This window comes from Phoca vitulina, unplaced genomic scaffold, assembly GCF_004348235.1.
Source record: "Phoca vitulina isolate PV1807 unplaced genomic scaffold, GSC_HSeal_1.0 scaffold40, whole genome shotgun sequence".
Taxonomy (NCBI): Eukaryota; Metazoa; Chordata; class Mammalia; order Carnivora; family Phocidae; genus Phoca; species Phoca vitulina.
The window spans coordinates 13,051,105-13,078,837 of record NW_022589743.1 but is presented as its reverse complement, the minus strand read 5'-3'; the positions used below and the strand labels follow the sequence as shown (position 1 = coordinate 13,078,837).

General features: G+C 35.5%; 1 protein-coding gene across 4 annotated transcripts in view; it reads right to left on the bottom strand.

Moving 5' to 3' along the window:
- The window catches only part of INTS2 (integrator complex subunit 2), a 55,114-nt gene that overhangs the window by 8,893 nt on the left and 18,488 nt on the right, over nt 1–27,733 (bottom strand). For 3 of the 4 annotated variants that reach the window (XM_032428710.1, XM_032428709.1, XM_032428711.1), the window contains exons 10-19: nt 26,336–26,407; nt 26,142–26,256; nt 22,892–22,960; nt 21,093–21,227; nt 19,768–19,944; nt 18,890–18,998; nt 10,126–10,230; nt 7,745–7,909; nt 5,979–6,180; nt 2,442–2,567 (exon numbers count right to left, since the gene is read on the bottom strand). In XM_032428710.1, coding sequence (XP_032284601.1) covers nt 2,442–2,567; nt 5,979–6,180; nt 7,745–7,909; nt 10,126–10,230; nt 18,890–18,998; nt 19,768–19,944; nt 21,093–21,227; nt 22,892–22,960; nt 26,142–26,256; nt 26,336–26,407 — 1,275 coding nt within the window. The remainder of the gene's footprint in view (nt 1–2,441; nt 2,568–5,978; nt 6,181–7,744; nt 7,910–10,125; nt 10,231–18,889; nt 18,999–19,767; nt 19,945–21,092; nt 21,228–22,891; nt 22,961–26,141; nt 26,257–26,335; nt 26,408–27,733) is intronic. The other variant, XM_032428712.1, reaches the window with a different exon arrangement.

The following is a 27,733-nucleotide window of genomic DNA, read 5'->3' as shown; positions in this document are numbered from 1 at the left end:
AGCTACATACACACTAGTACGACAACAAAGTTTCCTCTGGGGATGGAACTGGGATTGGTCAAGAGGTCAAAGAGCAATTTTGCTTTAGCCATAGCAACATGATAGATATGAGAGAGAACAACAAGACTTTTCACTGTACACCTTTTTCTTACTGTTGATCTTCTTGTTTGTTCACTTACTAATGTATATAATGAAAACTTTAATACATACGTAACAAAGGAAATACAATATTGTATCTCCAAGAAATTATCACCTACCTTCAACAGTTATCGACACATGGCCAGTCATTTCCCCTACACCCCCATCCACTTTCCCATCACCATCAATGGGTTTCCCATCACCATCAAAGCAAATCCTAAACATTATATATGTGTATATCTTCTTATATTGTTTGATATTTTTAAAAATCATGTGGATGATCACTTGGTAAAAAAATCTAAATTTTAAAAAATTAACAAAATTAAAAGGCAAAATAGAACAAAGGAAAAAACTGTAATATAAAGAGCTAATATCCTTTATGAAGAACTCTTTCCAAATCAAAAAAGATAAGCACTTCAATAGAAAACTAAACTAAAATACAAAAAAGAGATATCAATAGCCAATAAGCATATTAATATTCAATCTAAAATACAAATTAAACTGAGAATCAAATTTTCACTTATCAAATTGGAAAATATTATATAAAGTACTGAAGTACAATATCAAACACTGCTTTGGGAATGTAAACTGGTTCAGCCTTTCTAGATGGCAGAATGAAAAAATGAATATGAATCAAAATATGAATATGAAAAATATGAATCAAAAGTCTTAAAAATGAGCATGTTACTTTTACCCCCATAATTCCATTTTTAAGAATCTGCTCTGGGGCACCTGGCTGGCTCAGCTGGAAGAGCATGCAACTTTTGATTTCAGGGTCCTGAGTTCGAGCCCCACATTGGGTGTAGAGATTACTTCAATAAATAAACTTTAAAAATAATAAAATATTAAAAAAAAAAAAAAGAATCTGCTCTAAGGAAATAGTACATAGAATAGTCACCACAGTACTACTGATAATAACAAAAAAACAGAAATAAACAAAATGTCCAACAATAGGGATTGGGTTAAGCACAGCATATCTATGTGGAATAATATGCAGCCAATTAATATCAGAATATCTACTACTGTGGGGAAAAGTTTGCAAGTTAAGAGAAAATCCAGGCTACGAAAACATATACATTATGATAGCAAAATTTAACAACTTCCTGAATAACTGGAGGCAATTCAGGTGGAAGGTTACTTACTTAAACGGATTTTTAACACTGATAAATTGTTTTAGAAGTTGCTCTTTTCTGGAAGTGTTATTTAATGCTATTTTTCTTTTATTAGATACTTAATGTCATTTAAACTGTTCATTCTCCTGACTCCTATTTCCTGAGACGTTGATCTCACCAAACCACACATAGCTGATTCTGCAAATTTTGTCACTTCATGAATGTCATCCCTTGGGTTGAGGACAGATGACTACATTCATAGAGTGTGTATCCTAGTTAAGTCTTCTTTAATTCCAATTTCTTTCTCCCCTAAGCCATCTAATGCAAAGCTTCTCTTAAGTTACCACCTAAATGACCTCTTTAGCCTAACATTCAAGGCCCTCCATAGTCTGATCCCTAACTTGAGATTCCAATTCTAAAGTGTGCTCCTCTCAACAAATTATCCCTCCATTCCAAGCCTTTTTCATTTGTGCTTCTATACTTTTGCTCACACTGTTCCTTTTCCCCCACAATGCCTTCCTTAACCCCTTACCCCCATCATTATAGTGTCTGTTCATCCAAACCCCATTTCTATCCTTTAAAAACTACTCAGGTCCCCACTTCCTCTACATCTTTCCTGAACCTTTAATAGCATCCACTTACTAAACCATTCATCTGCATGTGACCATATTATTTAACTTTTCATGTATTTGCCTTATTTCTCCATATAGGTGATAATCACTTTAACCTATGTATCATTGGTATTACTTAGCACAGCAATAGGAAATTCAAATATTAATGATGTGAATTAATTAAATCAGCCTCTTGAGGTGAAGCCACTTCAAAGCAATTGATTAAGTTCAGCAATTGGCAAGGAATTACAGACAAATGTGGAATCAATGAAGCTAATATCACAACTGAGGATGCGGAAAAGATCACAGTTTTAGTGCATGTAATGGTTCATAATAAGCTAATTTTTAAAAGCCTTTTTAAAAAATGCTAGCAACAAGGCTAGATTTTACTAATCACATATTAAATATTAAACTGAATAGTTCTTGGATGTAGACAAAACAAAAACAAAAAACCTCAGAGCACACACTGCCAATTACCTGCAAGAACACTAAGACAGATGTTTAAACTGAATTTCTTCCATTTCTTTTGACTCTCCAAAGTATAACTCCAGAATAAAAATGAAACTCAAATGACACATACCTGTGTACCCTCTGATCACATCTTAGGACAATGAGAGGATCTATCATCAGGTCATTCTGAGTATACTTTTGTTGTCGTACAAACTTTATTGAAGGCTGAAGTGCATTAACTGTCATTACCCACAGCCTGACAAGAAAATAATCACATGTTCAAAAACAGCTATATTATAGTTGAAACCTGGAGCCATCCAGTCCTAACTCAGAAGGATATATTCAGGAAAAAATTAAAAAAACAGGTGTGAATGAACTTGGAGAAATTAAGAATTATAGAAATCTAACTTATTATGATGTCTCTAAAACAAATGAAGATAAAACCGTAAACACAAAGCAGTTTCAAAAATCCTCACAGTTGTAATGGAATAATCATGGCATATAAAATAAAAGTATGAATTAAAACCTTAGCACTTTGAAACTGTATCTGGCCCCATAAATAAGCCATGGATCTGTTATCATCATAAAATCTCCAATGTGAGAAGCCACTTTGAGATTAGACATCAATAAACTCTAAAAGTGATTACTAACCTGACTGCACATCAGAATTACTAAGGGATATGCCAACAGTAAGGGTACCTGACCTCTTACAGTGAAGCCCAGGAATCCATCAGCCCCACCTTGCACACAGAGCTTGCCCACTCTTTAAATATGAGTGGTCAGCCAAGAGTCATCAGACATTTAAGGAAAGCATCTAGTTTGAAAAAGATTAAAATATGCAAATAGGAAGAAACTTTAAAGAAACAGAGAATGTAGGGATGAGAAACTTTTTAAAGCCTATAATTAATATCCTTAAAGGACAGAATATTGTACATATGAAACAAGCACAGGAGGCATTTAAAAATATACAGGTAAGGGACTTGGGTAGCTCAGTCAGTTAAGTGTCTGACTCTTGATCTCAGAGTCATGAGTTCAAGCCCCATGTTGGGCTCCATGCTGGCATGGAGCCTACTTAAAAAAAAAAAAAAAAAGATGGGGCGCCTGGGTGGCTCCGTCGGTTCAGCATCTGCCTTCAGCTCAGGTCATGATCTCAGGATCCTGGGATCGAGCCCCACGTCAGACTCTCTGCCCAGCAGGGAATCTGCTTCTCCCTCTCACTCTCCCTCTGTGCTCTCTCTCTCTCTCAAATAAATAAATAAAATAAAATAAAATTTAAAAAAAAGAAAAAAGAAAACTAAAAATATTCAGTTAAGAAAGAACTCGTAGAGATTAAGAAAATAAACTTTTAAATTCAAAAGAAAGATCAGAAGATAACATTGAAGAATACTCAAAGTATATTCAAAAGACAAATTTAAAAAGAAGAGAAAAAACTGGAAAATCAGGGGTTTTTAAATAAGAGGTTTAAAAGCTAAATTACAAAAAATTACAGAAAACAAAGGGAAAGAGATCACTGAAGGAAAAAAAAACATAAGAAAATGTCCTCAGAACTGAAGGCATTGGTGCCCAGACCAAAAAAAGGCCAAGCACCCAACACTATGAATAAAAAAAAAAACACACCAAAATACATCATCATGAAATTCCAGAAAACAGTGAAAGGAAAAAACCCTACAATTTAAGAAAGAAAAAACAATGGTCACATACCAAGGAGTGGGAAGTAATATATCATTGGATTAATTAATAGCAACAAGGGAAGCTCAATTCATTCAGTAGAATGACAAATAAGTAAGTTCCCTTAACACCCTTTCTCAGGAAGCAACTTAAGTGTGAGTTCCACTCACTAAAATGAGGAACTACACCAAGACAGAGAAAAACATGGAATTCAACAAAGAAGAGAGACAAAACCAATTCCAGGATGGCTACTGTGCATGTCGCAAATTAAAACATGAGGATGGAAAGCTATGAAAGGAATGTTTCCAAGAAAAAAACGTTACTGATACATTACCTGATGTGTTATAACATAAATGTCCCCTCAATAACAGAGTTTAGGGATGAATTAGTTATTGATACAAAATGAACACAAAAACAGAACAAAAAAAAAAAAAAAACACCAAAGTAAATGGAAGAGGGAAGTATGAACTCAGGGTTCGTGTGTGAGGTATGAAGGAAGGCAGTTGTATAAGAAAGAAATTGTAATCAAAGGATACTGCATGTGTCAACTATAAAAACAGCACTGTTGTAGTCATAATAATAGGCACACTGAATACTGCTTTGACCAAAAATTTTGGTATTACTCTGTTGGGAGAAAGGGAGGAAGGGAAAGTGTGTGTTGGGGGAAGAGGGACTCACGAGGGAGGAAAACAGGTAAGAGGGCTAACACTTCATCTTGTATAGTGCAAAGTCACAGATAATTTCTAAATTGGAAAGTCAGGAAATCATAGTAATTATAGGTATGTTATTGAGATAGATGGGGGGATATAAATGCCAGAATAAAAAGGTTAAAGAGCTGAAAACAGCTGTCTCTGGGGAGCAACAATCTTAAAATGGAAAGGAATATACTATTTAAGTTCTTAAGTTATGTGCATTTATTTATTTGATATAAGTAAAAATTAAATTTAAAAAGCATAAATATGGAATGCCTGGGTGGCTCAGTCGGTTAAGGGTCTGTCTTCGGCTCAGGTCATAATCCCAGGGTCCTGGGATTGAGCCTCACATCAGGCTCCCTGCTCAGCAGGAAGTCTGCTTCTCCCTCTCCCTCTGCCCCTTTCCCCCTCCCCGCCTTGTGCAGCTCTCTCTGTCTCTCTCAAATAAATAAATAAAATCTTTAAAAAAATTTTTTTAAATAAAAATAAAAAGCATAAATATTCCCAGACTTATTGAATCAAAATCTCAGTTAAGTCCAGCCCAGTATTCTGGGTTTTTTTAGAGCAGACTAGGTGTTTTTTGTTTGTTTTTCTATTTAAAGGGGTTTTTTTTGTTGTTTTTATTTAAATTCCAGTTAGTTAACATACTGTGTAATATTAGTTTCAGGTGTACAATTTAGTGAATCACCCCTTACATACAACTCCCTGTGCTCATCACAAGTATACTCCTTAATCCCATCACCTATTTAGAACAGGTGTTTTTGATGCAATATATGGGAACAGGAGAGACTCATCTTCCTAAAGGCAAGATAATTAACCCAGTGTTCTCTAAATTTTATGTGTGCTAGAATCACTCAGGAAATCCTTAAAAAAAAAAAAAAAGAAAAAAACACTAATGGCTAACTCCCACCAACAGACATTCTGATTTAATTAGCATGGGTTACAACTTGCAGATCAGGAGTTCTAAAAGCTCTCCAGGTGATTTTAATGTGCAGCAAAATTAGAAGCCACAGCAAGGATTGCAAGACACGTGGTGATCTAAGTCACAATTAGACACAAATGACTATATGCGAGAATTCATTTTTAAAGAACTTTCTCAAGTTGGAAATACTTTTAAGATTTCTCTGCTTCTTAAAATAAAGTTTATTCTTTTCCTTAAAGTTATAACAGCTCTTTAATTAGTGGTCTTCAGAATGGACTTACATTGTCAGATAATCAACAATTTTTTTCAACATTTAAGTTTAGGTTATTGTATACAATCACTGCTATATGCTTATTTATTACATGAAACAATACACTGAAATTACCTTCTAGGCATCACAGTATTAAGAACCATCCACAGTTTATTGACAGTTTGAAGAATTCGCCGTGGAACCCCTGAATTCAATAGCTGGTTCATATTGGATGTTAATACTTCCGCATAAGGTATAAGTTCACTGGCAGAGAGTAGAGTCAAGTGTTCTAGAATCTGCATCACTTGTGTGTGACTTACTGGGACGGCTGAAAATGCTAAAAGGAAAACTTAGCAGTCATGATCTAAATTCTATACAACTTACCAAATAATATTTGGTAATACTTTCCTATCAGACTACATACCACACAAATCAAGGAAACACTGTTGCTGAAAAAGAGTAAAACTTTCAATCCTGGCCACAAGTTTTGGCCACACTTAAAATAAGGGCCTAAGAAAAAGTCATGTTAAGTATACTTATATCATAAAGATAAGAATAATCATAGAGATAAAAGTTATAAAAATCCCATTTTAAAAAACACATTAGTGACCCAAAGACAAATGTCATTTCCTTGGTGATTCAGACTAATTTTAAAAATTGACTGAAACATGAAAATATACCCAAGTAGTGCTTTTAGTAGTAACATTCAATAAGATTCAAACTTCTTGATATTTTCTGTCTGGGTGGCCCCCTTTATAGGATGTAAGTATCCAGCAGACTGCTGTTAGTAAAAAATTTCTAGAACTGTGATTTTCAATAGAATAGTCACTAACCACATCTGGCTACTGAACACTTAAGAAATGTAGCTAGTGCAAACTGAGATGTGCTGTGAGGATAAAATATATACCAGATTGCAAAGACTTTCTGTGGAAAAACAATAAAATATCTCATTAATATTTTTTATATTAATTACATGATGAAATGATAATATATTGATACATTGGGTTAAATAAAATAATTATTAAAACTATTTTTGCCTGTGTTTTACTTTTTTTTATAATTTTTTTTAAAGATTTATTTATTTATTTGAGAGAGATAAGACAGAGAAGAGTACAAGCAGGGGGAGAGGCAGAGACAGAGGGAGAGGGAAAAGCAGACTCCCCACTGAGCTGGGAGCTGGACGTGGGACTCGATCCCAGGACCTGGAGATCATGACCTGAGCCGAAGGCAGATGCCCAACCATCTGAGCCACCCAGGTGCCCCTGTTTTTTACTTTTTTAATGTGGCTATAAAAAGTTTAAAATTTTATGTGTGGCTCGTATCATATTTCTATTGACAGTGCTTGAACTTTATCCATTAGCGCAAGTACATTGCTCTACTCCATAGCATTTATTTCTCATCAGTTTAGGACCTTCCTAAAACCACATGACCATATAACACAGAAACTATGATAAAACAGACACAAGCAAGTCAGAAAGAAAAGGTTAAAACTCCTGGGCACCTGGGTGGCTCAGTCAGTTAAGTGTCCAACTCCTGATTTCCACTCAGGTCACAATCTCAGGGTCGTGAGATCAAGCCCTGAGTAGGGCTCCCTTCCCCTGCCTCAGTGCATAGTCTGCTTGTCCCTCTCCCTCTGCTCCTCCCCCGACACATGCGCTTTCTCTCTCAAATAATTTTTTTAAAAAAGGTTAAAACTCCTTAAACTCAAAGAAAATTACTTAAAATATATTGACCAAACACTGTTATATACCCAGGAAAATTCCGCATGATTTTAAGATTTCAATATATTGACCAAACATTGTTACATACCCAGGAAAATTCTGCACGTTTTTAAGATTTCAATGAGCCTAACATCTCTTTGTACTACTAAAGGGGTAAAAGGAGTATCCAATTTACTGTACCTTCTTGGAGTTGTTTAGGAGAGTGGTTTTTGGCATTATTAGTCAGTAGCATTCGCCTTAACAGGGCATCAGTTCCTGTGATTTCTTCTTCACAGATCCAATCATCCACAATGCATAAATGTGGGTAATTAGTTGCAAGGAGACGTAGTAAAGCAGAATGCAGCCCTTGAAAATTTACAAGAAGTCAAGTGGATTCTTCATTCTTAAATACCAAAATCTTCTCTCCTCACTTCCCCTCTCCCTTGTCCCTTTCATTTACAGCAAACCAAAGGAATGTGTGCATCTTATGCATGCATACTACCCTTTGAGGATTTCTGTTTGGTAATTCAGCCAGAGAATCTGCTTAAATAAAGATCTCCAAATGATTTGATACACAAATAGATGGAAACTACTAGTTTTACAAGAAGTTCTCAAGCTTTCTTCCACCCTATCCCAACATAAAAGTCTCCAATCAGGAAACGTTGTTTTACATAGCAGTAGTTCAAGAGTTGACTGGGGAGGAAAGAAAAAAAGGAGAAAAGAATGTCCATTTGAGGGAGATCATATATGGTCTGAGAAAGGCCTTACTCAGAAATTCTGATAGGCTTCTACAAAAGAACACGTGTTCCCTTCCAACCCAGTTCAGAATCACTGCTACATACGGGTAAAATCAAAGTTGCCACCTTGAGTGCCTAAAAGATCTCAGGCACTCTATGTACATTTTTTCATTTCTCCCTAACGTCCCTTCAAGGTAAGCAATATTGTCTCCATTCTATTGCAAGGAAACAGACTGAAAGGCATTTATTAAAGTTCCCAGAGTCACACAGCTAAGTATGTCAGCCAACCAAAGCAAGTATGGATGTTACCTACAAGACAATGCATTTGTCTTCCTTCAAGAAGAGTTAAGGAAGCTCAAAAGGAATGGGAAACTTCCTTTTACTAAATCAAAGTATTCTTTCTAACCTTTTGCTTTTAGCACAGTTTGACTATTCATGACTATTATTTTTAATGATAAATGGTTCTGTAAAAAATGTCTACTTAGATACATGAAGTACCACTATGCTAAGTGTTTAGCACATAAATACCTAATAAATATTGTTGTTACTATATTACCATCCTCGTCAGAGTTGTAAGAGTAGTAGTAACAGTATTAGTTGTCATAAAAGTACTTTTCATCCAATAATCTCTTTATTATGCAACTTAGATCAAATCATACCACTTAGTCCCAGTAGGGAGAGTATCTGCTTCCTTTGTCATAGAAACTGATTAAAATTAATATTTCTGTTTGAAAAAATGCAACAATCAAAAGTAGTATTAAACATTTAAATATCTAAATGCACAACTACATGTATAGTTAAGACTATCTCAAAACAGTCACAAAATGACTGCTTACCATAGTGAAAACTAATCTACATTTCATAATCTCTTCAATAAAATGTTAGTTGCCAAACGTTGCCAAATATAACGTGTTTATGCAAAGATATAAGTAAATAAATGCATACATCCGGTTAAAGGTGACCAAAGAAGGTCATCTTTGTTCCTGCTTGAAATCAACCGTAAGAAAGAAAGAAAAAGAAAAAGAAAACTTCATAGAAACAAACAAAAAACCCATACTCAAACATTATAAAAAGAGCTGTCAAATTAAGAAAAAAAAATTGAATTTCAAAAAATATTACTATATATCTATTTGACAATTTTACAGTAAAAAACATAGTAATTCCATGCTAAGGAATATTGTGGAGGAATTAAAAGCAATAAGGTAGGGGCGCCTGGGTGGCTCAGTCGTTGAGCGTCTGCCTTCGGCTCGGGTCGTGATCCCGGGGTCCTGGGATCGAGCCCCACATCGGGCTCCCTGCTCTGCGGGAGGCCTGCTTCTCCCTCTCCCACTCCCCCTGCTTATGTTCCCTCTCTCGCTGTGTCTCTGTCAAATAAATAAAATCTTTAAAAAAAAAAAAAAAGCAATAAGGTAGATCTACATGTACTGGCATAAAAAGATTTCTAAGACTCGAAGAGGAAAAAACAAGTCTCAGAAGAGATAGGGTATAATGCCATTCATAGTTTAAAAAAACAATTTTTTACTCATGTGTGTATCTATTAGCTTCAACCATATGAAACTATATTTTTGTGGGTCCAAAAAAGTTGAATACCTGCAATTTCATATGGTTCAACTTAATAGAAAAAAAGTCTAAAATTCCATACCAAAATAAAACTGGGTTTTGGGGAAGGAGGAATGCAAGTAGTAAGATAGTGAGGGGGGTAAAGAGGAATTTCAATCCTGAATGAATGGTTTGATTTTTTTTTTTTTTAACCACTGAGCACATATTACACTTCATAACACTATAAACAGTAAGGTTATTTTTTAACAATAAACGTTAGCAGTAAAAAACAAGGAAAACAAATACCTCCCAACTCCTGCTGCAGCCCTTGAGCCTGTCGAATAAGGAATTTGATAGGAATCTGATCCATTAAAGATGACGAATAGGACTTGGGCTTTCTTTGCATGGCGGCTGTCAAAGATACAAAGTGTAAGATAAGAACAGGGTAATGAACAACAGAAATCTTAACCTTCAACCTAAATGGAACAAAAACAACATTAGGTGACTTTTAATTCATTTAACCTGTGAATATACTTCACAAAAAAATGAAGAAATAGTGGATACACAGGAAGAGCAAGAACATATCTAAAGGCAGGATCTGGAAAATGCCCCCAAATTGAAACTAGTGAGGAGAAAAATCGTGAGAGAAGCCATCTGCAGACGTGCCCTATACTAAAACACAAAAACAAACAAAACAAAATGAAACAAAACCCCTGATAAGTAAGTCAAGACTCTCCCAAATCTAATTAGAAGACTAAATTCAGTCATGACCATATGGCTTAAAGCTTCATGACTCCAACAGTCTTAATTTAATTATATGTTATAGTAGTGACTCTTTTTAAAGGAAGTTGGGCAATATGAATTTGACTCCCTTCTCTCACAACTTCCATCTTCAGCCAGCAAACAATTCCTTTTTTAAAAAGACAAGTCCATCTTATGGGCGCCTGGCTGGCTCAGTTGGTGGAGCATGCAACTCTTGATCTCAGGAGTCTGAGCCCCACATTGGCTGTAGAGATTACTTAAAAATAAAAAAAACCTCATGTTCAAAAACCTTCAGTGGATTCTTATATCCTACAGAGTAAAGGTAGATGCCAATCAACACTATCTCTCTCTGTCTCATCTCCATCATATTCTTTTCTTTAAGATTTTATTTATTTGTCAGAGAGAGAGAGAGCGCACAAGCAGGGGGAGCGACAGGCAGAGGGAGAAGCAGGCTCTCCGCTGAGCAGGGAGCCCGATGCAGGACTCTTTTCCAGGACCCCGGAATCATGACCTGAGACAAAGGCAGAAGCTTAACCAACTGAGCCACCTAGGAGTCCCTCACCTCCATCATATTCTATATGCGTTGCACCCTCATCTCACTCCAAGGTATTTTATTTGTATACCATAGGACTATATGAGAATTTCAAAAAGGATGTTCATAGTTTGAAAAAGCATATGCAATATACTTATTCTTCTTCAAATACAAACCACAAAATGAAACTCAATTTTTTTTTCTTTGGTTGAAGACAAGAAGTACATAAGTGTAAGTGTTAAAATAAAGGTTGAGAATTGGGGTGCCTGGGTGGCTCAGTCGGTTAAGCATCTGCCTTCGGCTCAGGTCATGATCTCAGGGTCCTGGGATGGAGCCCCATGGCAGGCTCCCTGCTCAGCAAGGAGTCTGCTTTTCCCTCTCCCTCTGCCCCTCCCCCCACTCTCTCTCTCTCTAATAAATAAAACTAAAATAAATAAATAAATAAAGGTTGAGAATCATTGCCTATACAGACCATATACCTTTTTTTTAAAGATTTATTTATTTGAGAGAGAGTGAGAGTCAAGCACAAGCAGGGGGAAGGAGCAGAGGGAGGGGGAGAAGCAGACTCTCTGCTAAGCAGGGAGCCTGACATGGGGCTCGATCCCAGGACCCTGGGATCATAACCTGAGCCGAAGGCAGGGAATTAAATGACACAGCCACCCAGGCGCCCCACAGACCATATACCTTTTGACTAAACATAACCCCCTCTTGAAAATTAATAAATTAGCATACTAGTTTTCCACACCAATTTTGTATGAATTCCGTAAGAACATGTTTCAGAAGGCAGTTAAACAAAATAGGTTCCGATGATAGTCAAATCCTGGTTCCAACACTTACTACTGAGGGAAATAGTCTTAGAGTAATTAGGAAAGAAAAAGAAATAAAAGGCATCCAAATTGGAAAGGAAGAAGTAAAAGTGTCACTCTCTACAGATGACATATGTAGAAAACCCTAAAGACTCCATCAAAAAACTGTTAGAATAAACGAATTCAGTAAAAATGCAGGATATAAAATCAATACACAAAAACCTGTTGCATTTATATATACTAATTATAAACTATGAGAAAGAGAAATTAAGAAAACAATCCCATTTATAATTACATCAAAAATAAAATACCTAAGAATAAATTAAACAAAGGAAGTGAAAGACCAGAATATTGAAAACTATAAGACATTAATGAAAGAAATTGAAGAGGACACAAACAAATAATATTTCATGTTCATGGACTGTTAGAATCAATATTGTTAAAATGCCCATACCACCCAAAGCAATCTACAGATTCAATGCAATCCCTATCAAAAATCCAATGGCATTTATCACAGAACTAGAACAAATAATACTAAAATTTGTATGAAACTACAAAAGACTCCAAAGCAACCATGAGAAAGAAAAACAAAGCTAGAGGCATTATGGTCCCTGATTTCAAACTATAATACAAAGCTATAGTGATTAAAACAGTATGGTATTGACATAAAAACAGACACATCAATGGAACAAAGGAGAAAGCCCAGAAATAAACCCATGCATGGTCGACTGACCCACAACAAAGGAGCCAAGAATATATAATGAGTAAAAGGACAGTGTTGAAAAAGTTTCAACAGTGTTGAAAAAACTCGACAGCCACATGCAAAAGAATGAAACTCAACCACTATCTAACACAACACACAATGATTAACTCAAAATGGATTAAAGACTTGAACACAAGACCTAAAACCATATGACTATTAAAAGAAAACATAGATGGTAACTCCTTGACTAGGTCTTGGCAGTGATTTTTTTTTTTAATCTGACACCAGAAACAAAAGCAAAAATAAACAAGTGAGACTACATCAAACTAAAAAGCTTCTGCACTGGAAAGAAAACCATCAACAAAATGAAAAGGCAGGGGTGCCTGGGTGGCTCAGTTGGTTAAGCATCTGACTCTTGGCTTCAGCTCGGGTCATGATCTCAGGGTCGTGGGACTGAGTCCCCTAGGGGGCTCTGCTCAGCAAGTAGGACCCATTCCAGGAATATAAAGATATTAATTATATAACTAATTATATAAATAGACCAAACAAAATCATCTCAATAATTGCCAAAAAAAAATATTTACTGAGATCATGACCAGTGCTAAAACCAAGAGCCAGACGTTCAACCAACTGCACCACCTAGATGCCCCAAATCTTACATTTTAATAATTTTAAAAAATTATTTCATTTATCTAGATGGGAAGATTTAATATTATAAAGATTAAATTGTCTCCAAATCTTTAAGTTTAACATAATTCTGATCAAAATCCAAATTTGATAATCTTCTTTGAAATTTGACAAAATTATAAAGTTCATATGAAAGATTAAATATATGAGAATAGACAGAAATACTGAATAAGATCGGTTATGATGAAGGCACTGGAAATGTCTGACTTAAAGAAAATCCAAAATCAGATACAGGTTTGTAGTAAAACTTCAATATACATCAAAGCAACCTTCCAAAATAATAGGAAAATAATAGATTATTCACTATGTGATGTTGACAAATAACCAATTATAAAAAAATAAAATTGGATCTGTACTCCATACTTTACACCAAAATTAAAGGCATGCTTAAATTTTAAAAATAAAATAATAATGTTCTAAAATAATATATAGGTGATGAGTTATATTAACATTAGTACCTTGCTTTGGAAGATTTTCCTCCCCATAAAATTCTATAATTAAAAAACAACATAAACAAATGGTAACACTCAATATTATAAAAAGGCACTCACATCTTATACAAATGTGGGAGTCTATAATGGTAAAACCTATCTGGAAAGCAATACGGCAGCAATTCATTTTTTAAATCTTGTAATTTTTCAAAATCTTAGACTTAGTATTTCTATATCCAGGAATCTCTCCTAAGGACAGAAATAATCATACCTATATACAAAGTTCGCTCTAAGGATATTCATTCCTCCACTGTTTATAACAGGAAAATTTGGAAATAATTTAAATGTCCAACAATAAGGACATAATACGTTAAGTAGACATATTTATAAAGAAATATTATACAGCTATTTAGAGATATCTTTAAAAATTTACTATAATAGGGGGCGCCTGGGTGGCTCAGTCGTTAAGCGTCTGCCTTCGGCTCAGGTCATGATCCCAGGGTCCTGGGATCGAGCCCCACATCGGGCTCCCTGCTCAGCGGGAAGCCTGCTTCTCCCTCTCCCACTCCCCCTGCTTGCGTTCCCTCTCTCACTGTGTCTCTGTCAAATAAATAAATAAAATCTTTAAAAAAAAAAAAAATTTACTATAATAGGCAAATGTTTAAAATGTTTAAAATGTGTTATTAAGGAGAAAGGGTAGATTAAAAACATGTATTCTAGGGGAGCCTGGCTTGATCAGTAGGTAGAACAGGTGACTCCTGAACTCGGGGTTGTGAATTCGAACCCCACATTGGGTGTAGAGATTACTTAAAAATAAAATCTTGGGGCACCTGGGTGACTCACTCCGTTGAGCATCTGACTCCTAGTTTCCACTTAGGTCATGATCTCATTGGTCACAAGATCGAGCCCTGTGTCAGGCTAGCGCTCAGTGGGGAGTCTGTTTGAAGATTCTCTCCCTCTGCCCCTTCCCCCGGTAGCGCACACACTCTCGATCTCTAAAATAATTAAATAAATCTTTTTAAAAAATAAAAATAAAATCTTAAAAAAAGGTATTATGATTCTGACTTTGTAAAAGCTATTATCTGTTCAAAGATTGAAGGGTTTTCTAGCAAAATTCTAATGGTGATTAGCAGTAGAATTATGGGTGGTTTATACTTTGATATTTTTACTTTTCTCATTTCCTAGATATTTTTCCAGTAAACACACCTTCTAATACATGTTTTTATCTTAAAAATCAGTTCCTTTGGATTAAGCAAGATATAATTAGGTAAATAATGAAATAAGTTTTTAAAATTCTTATACTGCTACTCTAAAATATGGTCATATAACTATTAGAATCGCTTTTCATCAAAACTTTATTTTAAAGCTCTGAAACTTGAAGCTGCCAAAAAATAATATTGGTCACTGTTTGCTTAAAAGTTACTGCATTTTGGAAGAGGCAGATGGAGTTAACTTTCTTCTGGAAAGAAAATAATTAACTATCAAGTGCAAAGAAAAATATCAAGTTCAAAGAATTTAAAGCCAGAGAACATTAGAGTTTCCCAAGTACCATGGGATGTGTCATCTACAGGTGACCAAGAAGGAAATTTAGGAAATTTTACATGTAACAGACAAAAGCAGGAAAAAAAGGCCAAACTCTGTTTTTAAATGAAGTTAAGCTTGAGGGAAAGAGTTAAGCAAGTAGTACTTTTAGCTATTTCAGAATGAGATTGCATTTAGAATCCATTGGCTCCTTTAGGAACAGATAAATAGTTTACTCTTATGTTCAATATTAATTACTACTGTCTTTATCTTCAAAACTATCTAAAAATAAACTGTTATACCTAATAATAAAGTCTTCAGATGTAATAAACAGGCAACACTTTTTAAGTCTAAACACTGGAAATATAATGGTAATGCTCACGTTTTAATTGGGTATTAGTACACTAGAATTTATTATAGTACTCTATTTCTTATATTCTTTTGGATCAATATAATATTTAACTAAAATTGACATAATATAAATATAAATAAATATAAGTATTTTTAAACCAAAAACATACATGCATATGAAAATACATATATGTATACACACACACACATTTTTTTTAAAATGACTATGACATTCTAATACTTGGCTCTAACTCAAATTTCAGAATTCCATATGTGAGCTTCTACAGCTACCTGGTGGCTGCTAATAATTTTTATTCTAAGGCCAAAACCACAGAATAGTTAACAATGTACCGAAACTACAACACAATTTCACATGTAAGAATAAATGTGAGGCAGAATAATCACCTTTTTTGACTGTGAAAGAGCAAAGTTCTCTCATGTTGTGACATATTCTGCAGTCATTTATTCTCCTTGGGGATGAGAAACTACACTAGGAAAAGGTCTCCTCAACAAGGGGAAAAAATTCTCCAGGGAAAGGCCAATCTCTCCATTTGTCTTCTACATCCCATTGTCTCCCAAGGACATCAGTTCAGGGATTCTCCCCTAAGCATTATCAACCTTACCTCTCCAGTAAATTACTCCCAACAACACATATTCTCTCAGCTATTTCACTTAAAAAAAAGTCCTCTCCTGACCTCATTTTCCTCTCAGATTACCAGATTCATTGCTTTCCTTTCTTTACAACTCCTCCAAAGAGCTGTCTCTACTCATTGTCTTCAGTATATCTCCTCTAATTTTCTTTTCAATTCACTACAATCGGGCTTTCTCCTACCACTTTACTAGTAAAACTGTAAAGGTCAAATGACCTCCAGCAAGCAATATGCAGTCATCAGCTAAGCCTCAGTCCTAACGTTAACTCATCTAGCAACATCATTTGACATAGGTGATCATTGTATCCTCTGAAACATTCTTCTTCCCTTGGCATCCAAACATCATTTTCTACTGATTCTCCCAAACGCCTGTCCTTGGTGATCCTATTTAACGTTGTTATTTTAAATATATATATATATATATATATATATATATATATATATATACTAAAGAATATCAAAGTTTCAGTCCAGGTATCTCCCCTGAATTCCAGACCAGTGTATATATATATATAACTGTCTCCTTAACATTGCCACTTGTAAGTCTTTCAGACATTTCAAACTGAACATGTCCAAAACTGAGCTCCTGATCCCCCACAAGTCTGCTCCTTCCCCAGGCTCTTCTATTTTAGTTGACAGCCATTCTGTCCTTTAGGCTCAGGCCAAAAGCCTCCACATCAACCTTGGCTCATGCCTCTCAAACCTCATGAATCCATTAGCAAAACCTCTCAACTCTACCTTCAAAATGCATTTACCCTGCTACCAGTGCAAACCACCACCTCCTTTCACCTAGAATCTTATAAAAACCTACTAACTACTTCCTCTAACACCCCAGTTCTTTTCCCAAGATTCGATCTAGGCTGAGTTGTACTCCTAACCTAAAATCTTCAACTTTCCCACTGAGATCCATCAGACTGTTACATAAAGAACAGCAGCTTCACAGGAGGGGCACCCAGGTGGCTCAGTCAGTTAAGGGTCTGCCTTCAGCTCAGGTCATGGCCTCAGGGTCCTGGGATCAAGTCCCCACAGCAGGCTCCCTGCTCAGCGGGGAGTCTGCTTCTCCCTCTGCCTCTGCCCCTCCACCTGCTCATGCGCTCTCTCTCTCGCTCTCTCAAATAAATAAATAAAATCTTAAAAAAATAAAAAGAACAGCAGCAACCAGGAACACTGGGTTGAACTAAGCATGTCACTGGGGACTGGAAAACATAATCTTTAAAGATTCTTCCAGTCCTAAAAAATTCTGAGTACTTGTTATTTCCTCATGGTATATACACAAGGGTTGGCTATACTACTCTCTGTACTTTCCTGTGTTAAAAAACAAATTTTGCTAGATATTCATGTATGTAAAAAATAAGGGTGTATCTTGGTCCCTGCTACAGTATTAATGGTCTGAATTCTTCCCCAGAACACCTCCTTGTAATTTATTCTTCCACTATCTATTAAATTGCAAGTGTCATATTCTTTAACAGAATTCATTACATGTGGATAAAAGTGAGAGACTATTATCTAATGCTTATTATTAGCCCATCTTTTGGCTAATACGACAAAGACTATAATTATAGTTATGAGATATCATCTGTATAACTCTAACAATTACAGTCAGAAAAGAAAGCAGCTGAGAAATTCACAGTGTATTTAAAACATAATACTTCAGATAAATAAAAGAAACTGATCTGCCAAACACTGAAAAGTAACTTTGATTTATAGCTTTCAAGAAGTAAAATAACTCAGCTGTGGCAAAATAACAACCCTTACAAGAATTTTTCCTGCGTTACATACTCAGTGCCTACAGCTTTCTAATGACATTTTTTGTTCAAATACGGAACTGCATACATTTAGCAAGCCTAAAAGACAAGTGAATTTTCTTTTTCAAATATAGAAAAACACACTGCTTTATACTGATATCTTCTATGTTAAATCTGATCTTCTGATATTACATTTTATTTTTATTATTTTTAAAAGATTTTATTTATTTGACAGAGACACAGTGAGAGAGGGAACACAAGCAGGGGAGTGGGAGAGGGAGAAGCAGGCTTCCTGCCGAGCAGGGAGCCCCTGCTGAGCAGGACCCTGGGATCATGACCTGAGCCGAAGGCAGACGCTTAACGACTGAGCCACCCAGGCGCCCCATGACCTTCTGATATTATAGAAAGTAGCTATGTATGAAAGCCCAGTTCAATGATAATTTTAATGTCAAAATGAAACTCTTCTGTTATTTTTTTCTACTGTTTTTGACTAGATTGTTATTCTTCACCTAATGGAAGGGAGGCAGGGCAAAGAATGAAATCAAGCAAAAAAATTTTCAGTTATACTTCCTTCAGGTTTATCTCTTAATTTATCAGCACTTAGTAAGGTCCCTAAAATTATTAAAATACAGACAATTCAGTTATTAATTTAGCCTGCTAAGAAAAGGGCTGAGCCTCAAGGGGTGGTTATGTGCCCATACATATATGTATTTACACATCAGAGTATACAATGCCTATACTACAAAGACTACAGAATGATACTGGAGCTTGTTAGAATATCTGACCTTATTTTCTCACATGACAGCTTGGAAAGTAACAAAATGTAAACAAATAAAATGAACTATCACTAGAAATGCTTCCCTATGTATATGTATAACTTACCTAAAGTCTTTGTGTTTGCTAGGAGAGCTTCCTCATAAGACAGTATATAATAAAGCACCAAAAGCTGTGCTGTGATACTGAACCGTTGATTAAGGCGGATGTTATCACCCTGGAAGTAATATTATAAATACTTTAAAATACTGTTAAATTTCATGAGTGCTTTCTTGATAGTAAATGCATTTAAAATAGACTACTCAGTGTTACTGTTCTGTTCCCAAGCTCAGACAAAATGGGAGAAACACTGCCATGTTTGCATTAAACTCAAAGAGACAACTTGAAGTTTAAATTTGAGATGGCATGGGAGATCAAAGGCAACATGCTTAACAGTCCTTATGATTAAAAAAAAGACTTCAGCTGTTCCTTAACAGCAATTCCATCAGGCTGCTTCTGAAAAAGGTTTACAGGAGTCTCAAGTATTACCTGGAATGAAGAAAATAACTCCTAAAAAAAATAGCGTACATTTGAATACATTTGTGAAAAATACAACCATTTTTTTTCTTAAAAGGTGGAGAAAAAAAGATTTTCTTCAAATTTCCCATTTGAATCTAAGTATATCTTAGATTCTCAAGAAGCTAAACAAACCTCTGCTGACCGTGTTGAAATGTCACATAGTCCTTTGTTAAGCACACACTCTCCGGGGCACTCTTTAGATTTTAAAATGGAGCTCTTTTAAAGAATTCCTCAGAAAGTGCCTCTTCAACAAACTACTTGGAACTAATACCATACTTGTAAATTTCATAAGTGATCTGAAGAAATGTAATCCCATTTCAGATTCAGAACCACCTAGAAGTCCTCTAATAATCAAAGAAAAAATATGGAACAAGTCAGAAGAATAAAAGAAAAATCAGCTAATAAATGTACAGGAACTACTATTTTACCCCAATGACTCCTTGGAAAATACTGAGGATCTCCTGTTCTGTGACTGGCTGATTTGTGGCTTCTGGATTAGATTTAGATGCAGGAGTAAGTATGGAATTTATGTACACATCAATCAGAGGAAGTAATTGAGGATGAAGTGGAGTAGAGGTCTCACACAGCTGTCTATAAATCCAGTCCTAAAAAAGACAGTTATAGGCACTAAATCAATTATGGCAATAAGAAAAAGTGAAATTTAGTAAAAACATAAAATTTACATAATTTATGAATCAGTGAAACTATTAACTTCTAGCCGCTACAAATATATCACCCTGTTTCACTACTGTCTTTGATCTAAAAATATGAATTACTTTTATATTCTAATCAAGACTATTGTCCAGTGGAAGATAAATCTGTAATGATCAATTTGGGTTTTGAATTTGGACTTTGGGTTTTTAATCTATTAGTTTTTAAGGAGTAGGAAAAATATTTTAAGTCCCTACTGTATCTCTATTTAGAGCACCATCTGTGTTGTAGAAGACCCCACAGCACATAGGAATTGAGGGAGAGGGACAGTTCTTCACAGCAAATCCTCAGATAGATTAAGAAAGTGGCCTTAGCAACCTCTTATGGGAGACCATCACTTAACTATACATGGATAGAGGACATGTGGATACATTGGGTGTGCATTCAGACTCTTAACTCTTATCTATTTCACTTACTAAAAATATAAAGAAGTAGAAGATACAATCTACCTGGAAAATAACTTCACTAAATCATGAAAACAAGGATAGTTAAAGGTGATATATCAATGCATATATTGTTCATTGTTCTTTATAAATAGAAGAGCCTCTAGAAAAGGCTCAGATTTCTTTACCTTCTGGGACTTATCTTTCTCTTTAGAAGGCCTTTTAACTGTTTGATATAGCCAACTATAACTAAGGGAAAATATGTCAAAATATGTATATAAGTGTTAGCTGTCCTTGTGACAAAAGTACAAATACTGGTCATGGCTGACAAGCAACTTTTCTCAGTTTGGTGAACAAAACCAAAGTATAAAAAATGGCAATTTCTTACCAAGTTTTAATGAAATAGCCACATGATATTATTGGAATTTTAAATGGATTAGTAATACTGTATATTTTGTCAATAACTTAAGAGTTATATTGTTTAAAAAAATCTGAAATTAATTATAGTCCTAGTTACTATATATCAATGATTAGTAATTAGACATATTTCATACACAAAATCCATAGTAGAAGCCTATAAACTGAAACAGAACTAGAAAAAAAAAAAAAACAAAACATAAACTTGGGTTGTAGCTTGAAATATAAATGTAAGATCATACTTTTATTGACACTTTGTGCTTGGTAAAGGAACGACTCCTGAGAAGCTGGTAAATACAATGAATAGGCAAAAATCCAGTAATGTTGGCACTCAGGTTGCTGGTGACAGGGACCCGAACAGCATGAGCTGTGACAACCTGAAAGGGAAAAATAGTATGAATACATATGATAGAACCAAATATAAAATTATTCTGAAAGAAAGAGGATGAGCAGGTAGTGTCAATACTTAATACAAATGTAGTCCTTAGGAATGAATGAGAAAAACTAATTATTACATGATTTAATTTTTTCTAGATGATAAGGCAGCATACATTTAGGGATTTGTAAAACACTCTAATTTTTTAAATTTGTTTTTTAAACATAGATATGTTGACAGTAATGTAGTAAGGTAAAAAAAATATAAAATTTGGAATCATAAAATCTGGACTCAGTGATTTTAGATAAGTCACTTTATCTTCTGGGCTTATTTTCACATTTATAAAATGGGACAATACAGTCTTACCTGCCTCAAAGGGTTTTTGTGAGGGGGAAAAAAATTGAAAAACATGTTTGAAAAACATATGTGAATTATAAAGTATCAAATCTTTATATGACATAAATTCTCCAGGTGTGATAGAAATGATCACATAAACAGGGATTTTTATTGTTATTCTCATTGTGTCATGCATAGACTTCTAATGGTTTTCAAAGACCCTCCCCAAAGTTGTCCAGTGAGTTCAAATAAAAACATAAAAAATAACTTACGAGTCTCCTAAGTACTATTTGTGTCTGTTTTGCGGGAGTGTATGTATATTGAGGGGAGAAAGGAGAGGTTGGTATAGGGATGAGAATATTATCCTAAAAGAAGCAACAATTATGCATCCATGAGCATTTTCAAATATCTCATTTTTTCAGAAATATTTGTTTTTTTAATCTTAAGTTTAAATTGACAAATTAATCTGGGAATTAACCTTAAATTTCAGAATTGTCTCTTTGGCTGAAAAAATAAAATATCCTTAGGTTTACCCATGGACAAAAGTGCTGAGACCAAATAAGAACACGTAAATACAAGAATACAGAATTTAGGGGTGCCTAGGTGGCTCAGTCGGTTAAGCATCCAACTCTTGATCTCAGCTCAGGTCTTGATCTCAGGGTCATGAGTTCAAGCCCCCGGTTAGGCTCCATGCCCAGCCTACTTAAAAAAATTTTTTTAAAGAATAAAGAATTTAGACTCTAGCTTATAATTTAGTTAGAAATGAATGTTACAGCCTAAAAGTTTAAACAGGTCTCTATTTTATTTTTCTCCTGACAAACCCAAATGATTATCCCATGTGAGATCCCTACCATCAGTACTGAAGACCATATTCTTAAGCATTTACTTAACATCTCCAAAATATATAAATTTAAAACATGCTTTTGTATGTAGTAAGTACATGGGATTATTCTTTACAGAAATTTTGAAAATTAAATAAACTGGGGTGCCTGGGTGGCTCAGTCAGTTAAACGTCTGCCTTGGGCTCAGGTCATGATCTCAGAGTCCTGGGATCGGCCCCCCACATCAGGCTTCCTGCTCTGCGGGGAGTCTCCTTGTCCCTCTCCTTCTGCTTGGGCACTCTCTCTCTCCCTCAGATAAGTAAATAAAATCTTTAAAATAAAATAATATTTAATAAAAAATAAAGATTAAATAAACCATCACTGGAAACTAAAAAGGAATAGAAAAAGACCATAGTATTCTCTTAAACTGAGATATAAAAGTTTTCCCCTAAAGAATGTTGTAAAAGAAAATTAAAGAAATACCTAAGAATAAAGTGAAAAGAAGTACCTGCTCAGTAAAAATTTCCTGTGTGAAGATAGTCTTCATCCTGCTCAAGGAGCTTGGCTTAATTACAATCTAAAACAACCAAAAAAATTCTAACAGCATGTAAAAACATATGAAGCACATTTTTCTCTGATAAATGTATTATCTAACAGGACTGTGATATGTAACATTAACGTTCAAATACTCTATTTCAAAAGTAGCTCCTCAAACCCAACATTAAAGTGTGTTTTTCCTCAGACACTGAACCAACATACGAAAGTACTTAGTAAATATTACTATCAGCCTTTCAAGTCAGTGGGAAGAAGTGGATTATTCAATAAATGAAGGTGAAAGAGCTACCTTTCTGGGGAATAAATAAATATATACATACAGATATATATATATACCTGCACACATGATACTATATCCAAAATGAACTCTAAGCATACTGAAGATTTAAATGTGGGCGCCTGGGTGGCTCAGTCGTTAGGCGCCTGCCTTCGGCTCAGGTCATGATCCTAGGGTCCTGGGATCGAGCCCCACATCGGGCTCCCTGCTCAGCAGGAAGCCTGCTTCTCCCTCTCCCACTCCCCCTGCTTGTGTTCCCTCTCTCTCTGTGTCTCTCTCTGTCAAATAAATAAAAAAATCTTCAAAAAAAAAAAAAGATTTAAATGTGAAACACGAATCCACAAAAACATTGGAAGAAAATATAGGTAACTGTTTCTTTAAACCTAAAGAAAAACATTTTTTTCATTTAAAAAAAAAATTTTTTTTTTTAAAGTAATCTCTAGGGGTGCCTGGGTGACTCAGTCATTAAGCGTCTGCCTTCGGCTCAGGTCATGATCCCAGGGTCCTGGGATCCAGTCCCGCATCGGGCTCCCTGCTCCGCGGGAAGCCTGCTTCTCTCTCTCCCACTCCCCCTGCTTGTGTTCCCTCTCTCACTGTGTCTCTCTCTGTCAAATAAATAAATAAAATCTTAAAAAAAAAAAAAAGTAATTTCTACGTCCAACATGGGGCTCAAACTCACCACCCTGAGATCCAGAGTCATATGCTCTACCAACTGAGCCAGCCAGGTGCCCCTTTTTTTTTAAGATAAACATTTCTAAGTGTAACAGCAAAGTAGGAACCATAAAGGAAATTCTAAATACATACACACAAAAATAATTTCCACATGGCCAAAAAGACTGAGAGGAATCAACTGCAACATTTGTATACTTCACTTTTTTTTTTTTTTAAAGATTTATTTATTTGACAGAGAGACACAGGGAGAGAGGGAACACAAGCAGGGGGAGTGAGAGAGGGAGAAGCAGGCTTCCTGCTGAGCAGGGAGCCCGATGCGGGGCTCGATCCCAGGACCCTGGGATCATGACCTGAGCTGAAGGCAGACACTTAACGACTGAGCCACCCAGGCGCCCCTACTTCTCACTTTTAAAGACACTAAGGACTATAATATATGCTGATTTAATAGTAACATTTCAAGGGGCGCCTGGGTGGCTCAGTTGGTTAAGCGGCTGCCTTCAGCTCAGGTCATGATCTCAGTCAGGGTCCTGAGATCGAGCCCAACATCAGGCTCCCTGCTCAGTGGGAAGTCTGCTGCTCCCCCTGTTTATGCTCTCTCGCTCGTGCTCTCTCTCAAATAAATAAATAAAATCTTAAAAAAAAAAAAATAGTAACTTTTCAAGAAAAAAAATCGGGGGGAGGGAATACAACCATATTACATTACAAGTCAACTATAAAATAAAGCCCCATTTCAATATTGGATAAAATGTGTGTCTTGAAATCAATGAAATATGATATATAAGACATAATGGCATATCACTTATATATGAAGAGCCCCTTTGAATCAGTGAGAGGAAAAATAAATCAATAAAAATCCCTATAGGAAAATTAGGACATTGATAAGCCTCTTCACAAAAGAAATGAACCAGCCAAGGGGTGCCTGGATGGCTCAGTCGGTTAAGCGTCTGCCTTTGGCTCAAGTCACGATCTCGGTGTTCTGGGATCAAGCCCCGCAATGGGCTCCCTGCTCAGCGGGGACTCTACTTCTCCCTCTCCCTCTGCTCCTCCCCCTGCTCATGCTCTCTCTCTCTCTCAAATAAATAAATAAATAATCTTAAAAAAAAAAAAACAGCCAAAACTGATTTTTAAAACTACCAAAAAAAAAAAACCCACTATAAACTATAACTAAAAAAGAATAATAATTAAAACTACAGTTTCATTAGTAATGGATGAAATGCAAAATAAGTGAGATCATCTTTCATGAATCAAAATTGTAAAGATTAAAAAGAACGGTAATGCCCAGTGATGGTGAGAGTCCAGTTAATTGGCACTCTCATTCACTGATGAGAACAGTTAAACTAGTATAATCTTGCTTAAAGGTAATGTGGCAATACTCATTAAACACCTTAACATCATTATATTTTTTTTTACTTAGTAACTGCCTTCTAGAACTTTTTCCTAAGGAGCTAATCCAAAAACTGTTTAAAGGAAGCGCCTGCCTGGCTCAGTTGGTAGAGCATGCAACTCTTGATCTCGGGGTCCTGAGTTCAAGGCCTACGTTGGGTGTAGAGATTACTTAAAAAAAAAAAAAAAAAGATAAACATATGTGAGTGCCTCTGTATATATTTACGTAAATAAGGATAACCATCTAAAAGCACCATTCAAAAACTAGAAAATTTACATAGCAAATAAGGCAGGATCCATTAAGAAAGTCATGATTGGTGCATAAGATGGACTACGATACAATCAATGAGAATTATATTGTATTAGAACATTTAATCAGACTCCCTGCTCAGTGCTGAGTCTGCTTCTCCCTCTGCCCCTCACCCTGCTCGTGCTCTCTCTCTCTTGCTCTCTTTCTCAAATAAATAAAAATCTTTAAAGAACATTTATTGAGGAAATGTCATCATGTATTAGTTATGTTCTTTAAATATATACAAAATATATATATCAGTGTAAAGAAAGAACAGACAGAAGAATGTTAACAGTAGTATACTTGATATCTTGAACAATGAACAATGAAATAATATTCTTCCTTTCTTTTGTGTTATCCAAGCTTTCTATATTTTGGGTTTTCCCAACTTTCTATATTGAACATCTTTTATTCTTGTAAATAAATGTTTTCATAATATATATTTTTTCTAAGAGCTCCTGATAAAATTTTAAACTATTAAACTAAAATTACTTCAAAATGGAAACAAAACATACTGTACACTACAAAAAAAACACCCAGCTTAGAACTACCTTCCTTAGAAAGAAAATAAAAGAAAATTACCTTCATCCCCAGAGTGGAACAGACCAAGTCAATGATAGCACTAAGTTGGTTGCTATGAAAGTACATAGCGACCAATAACAACATCTCCCCAAAAGAAGCAGAGACACCAGAAGTACTGTTGAAACAAAAAAGAAAATATGAATTTCCAAAGAGAGGATAAGAAACACTAACTGCAACAAATTAAGTCATCTTACCTTTCAAAATAAGCTTCTTCTTTTATCATCCAACTTAGCCACACTACCATTAGCTGCTCCTGTTCAGGTGTACTATATAAAACATACAAGAAAGTCACTGGCTTAAACCAGATATACTACCATAAGAATGAGAAAACATTCTGGAATTATTTTTAGCAGAAATTATTTTTTCCTTCCTATTTTGAAATATCAATTCAAATTAATTGCTTGTTGAAGTGGCCATTAACTGTCATTGAAATATGAAGTAGTTCCAGAGATGAAGAATAAGGGCCTTTTGCTTTTCTTTATGAATGTGAACAGTCAAACCCTCTCAAAGACTTAATTACTGCATTTGCAAGTTGGAGAGAGTGAAATTCCTCTCATTTTTTAGAAAAGCAAAGACCTTCTGGAATTAAAATGGTAGAAGAACTGTATTAACAGTTAATATTTCATATGGAAAAAATCTAGAGTTAAAGCAGTCATCAAGAAGTCACAAACTGGGGCGCCTAGGTGGCTCAGTCATTAAGCATCTGCCTTCGGCTCAGGTCATGACCCCAGGATCCTGGGATCCAGCCCCGCATCGGGCTCCCTGCTCAGCGGGAAGCCTGCTTCTCCCTCTCCCACTCCCCCTGCTCATGTTCCCTCTCTCGCTGTGTCTCTCTCTGTCAAATAAATAAATAAAATCTTTTAAAAAATTTTTAAAAAAAGAAGTCACAAACTGAGTAGTAGAGCAGTTCCAAGGAAAATAAAATTTTTTTTTAATTTTTTTAAGTTTTTTTTTATTTAATCATTTGAGACAGAGAGATACAGAGAGAGAGAGAAAGAGAGAGCATGAGCAGGGGGAGTTGCAGAGGGAGAGGGAGAAGCAGGCTCTCTGCTGAGAAAGGAGCCGGATGTGGGACTTGATCCCAGGACCCTGGGATCATGACCTGAGCCAAAGGCAGAGGCTTAACCATCTGAGCCACCCAGGCGCCCAAGGAAAATAAAATTTAATTTACAGAAACTTTTTTTTAAGATTTTTTTTTTTTTTTTAATTTATTTGACAGAGAGAGACACAGTGGGAGGGGGAACCCAAGTAGGGGGAGTGGGAGAGGGAGAAGTAGGCTTCCCCCCGAGCGGGGAGCCCGATGCGGGGCTTGATCCCAGGACCCTGGGATCATGACCTGAGCCGAAGGCAGATGCTTAACAACTGAGCCACCAAGGAGCCCCTTACAGAAACATTTTGAGCAGAACTCAAAATTATAGAGAAATAAGTGATCACTATTCAAAGAAAAAGAAAAAAGAGCTATGGGTTCATGAGACATAAAAAATGATTATAAAAACATACCAACAATGTTTTTAAAGGGAATTCCTAGACTTACATTAAAAGGTACAAGTCAACTTTGACTTGTGAAAATAATTTTGATTTTCTTCCACTTC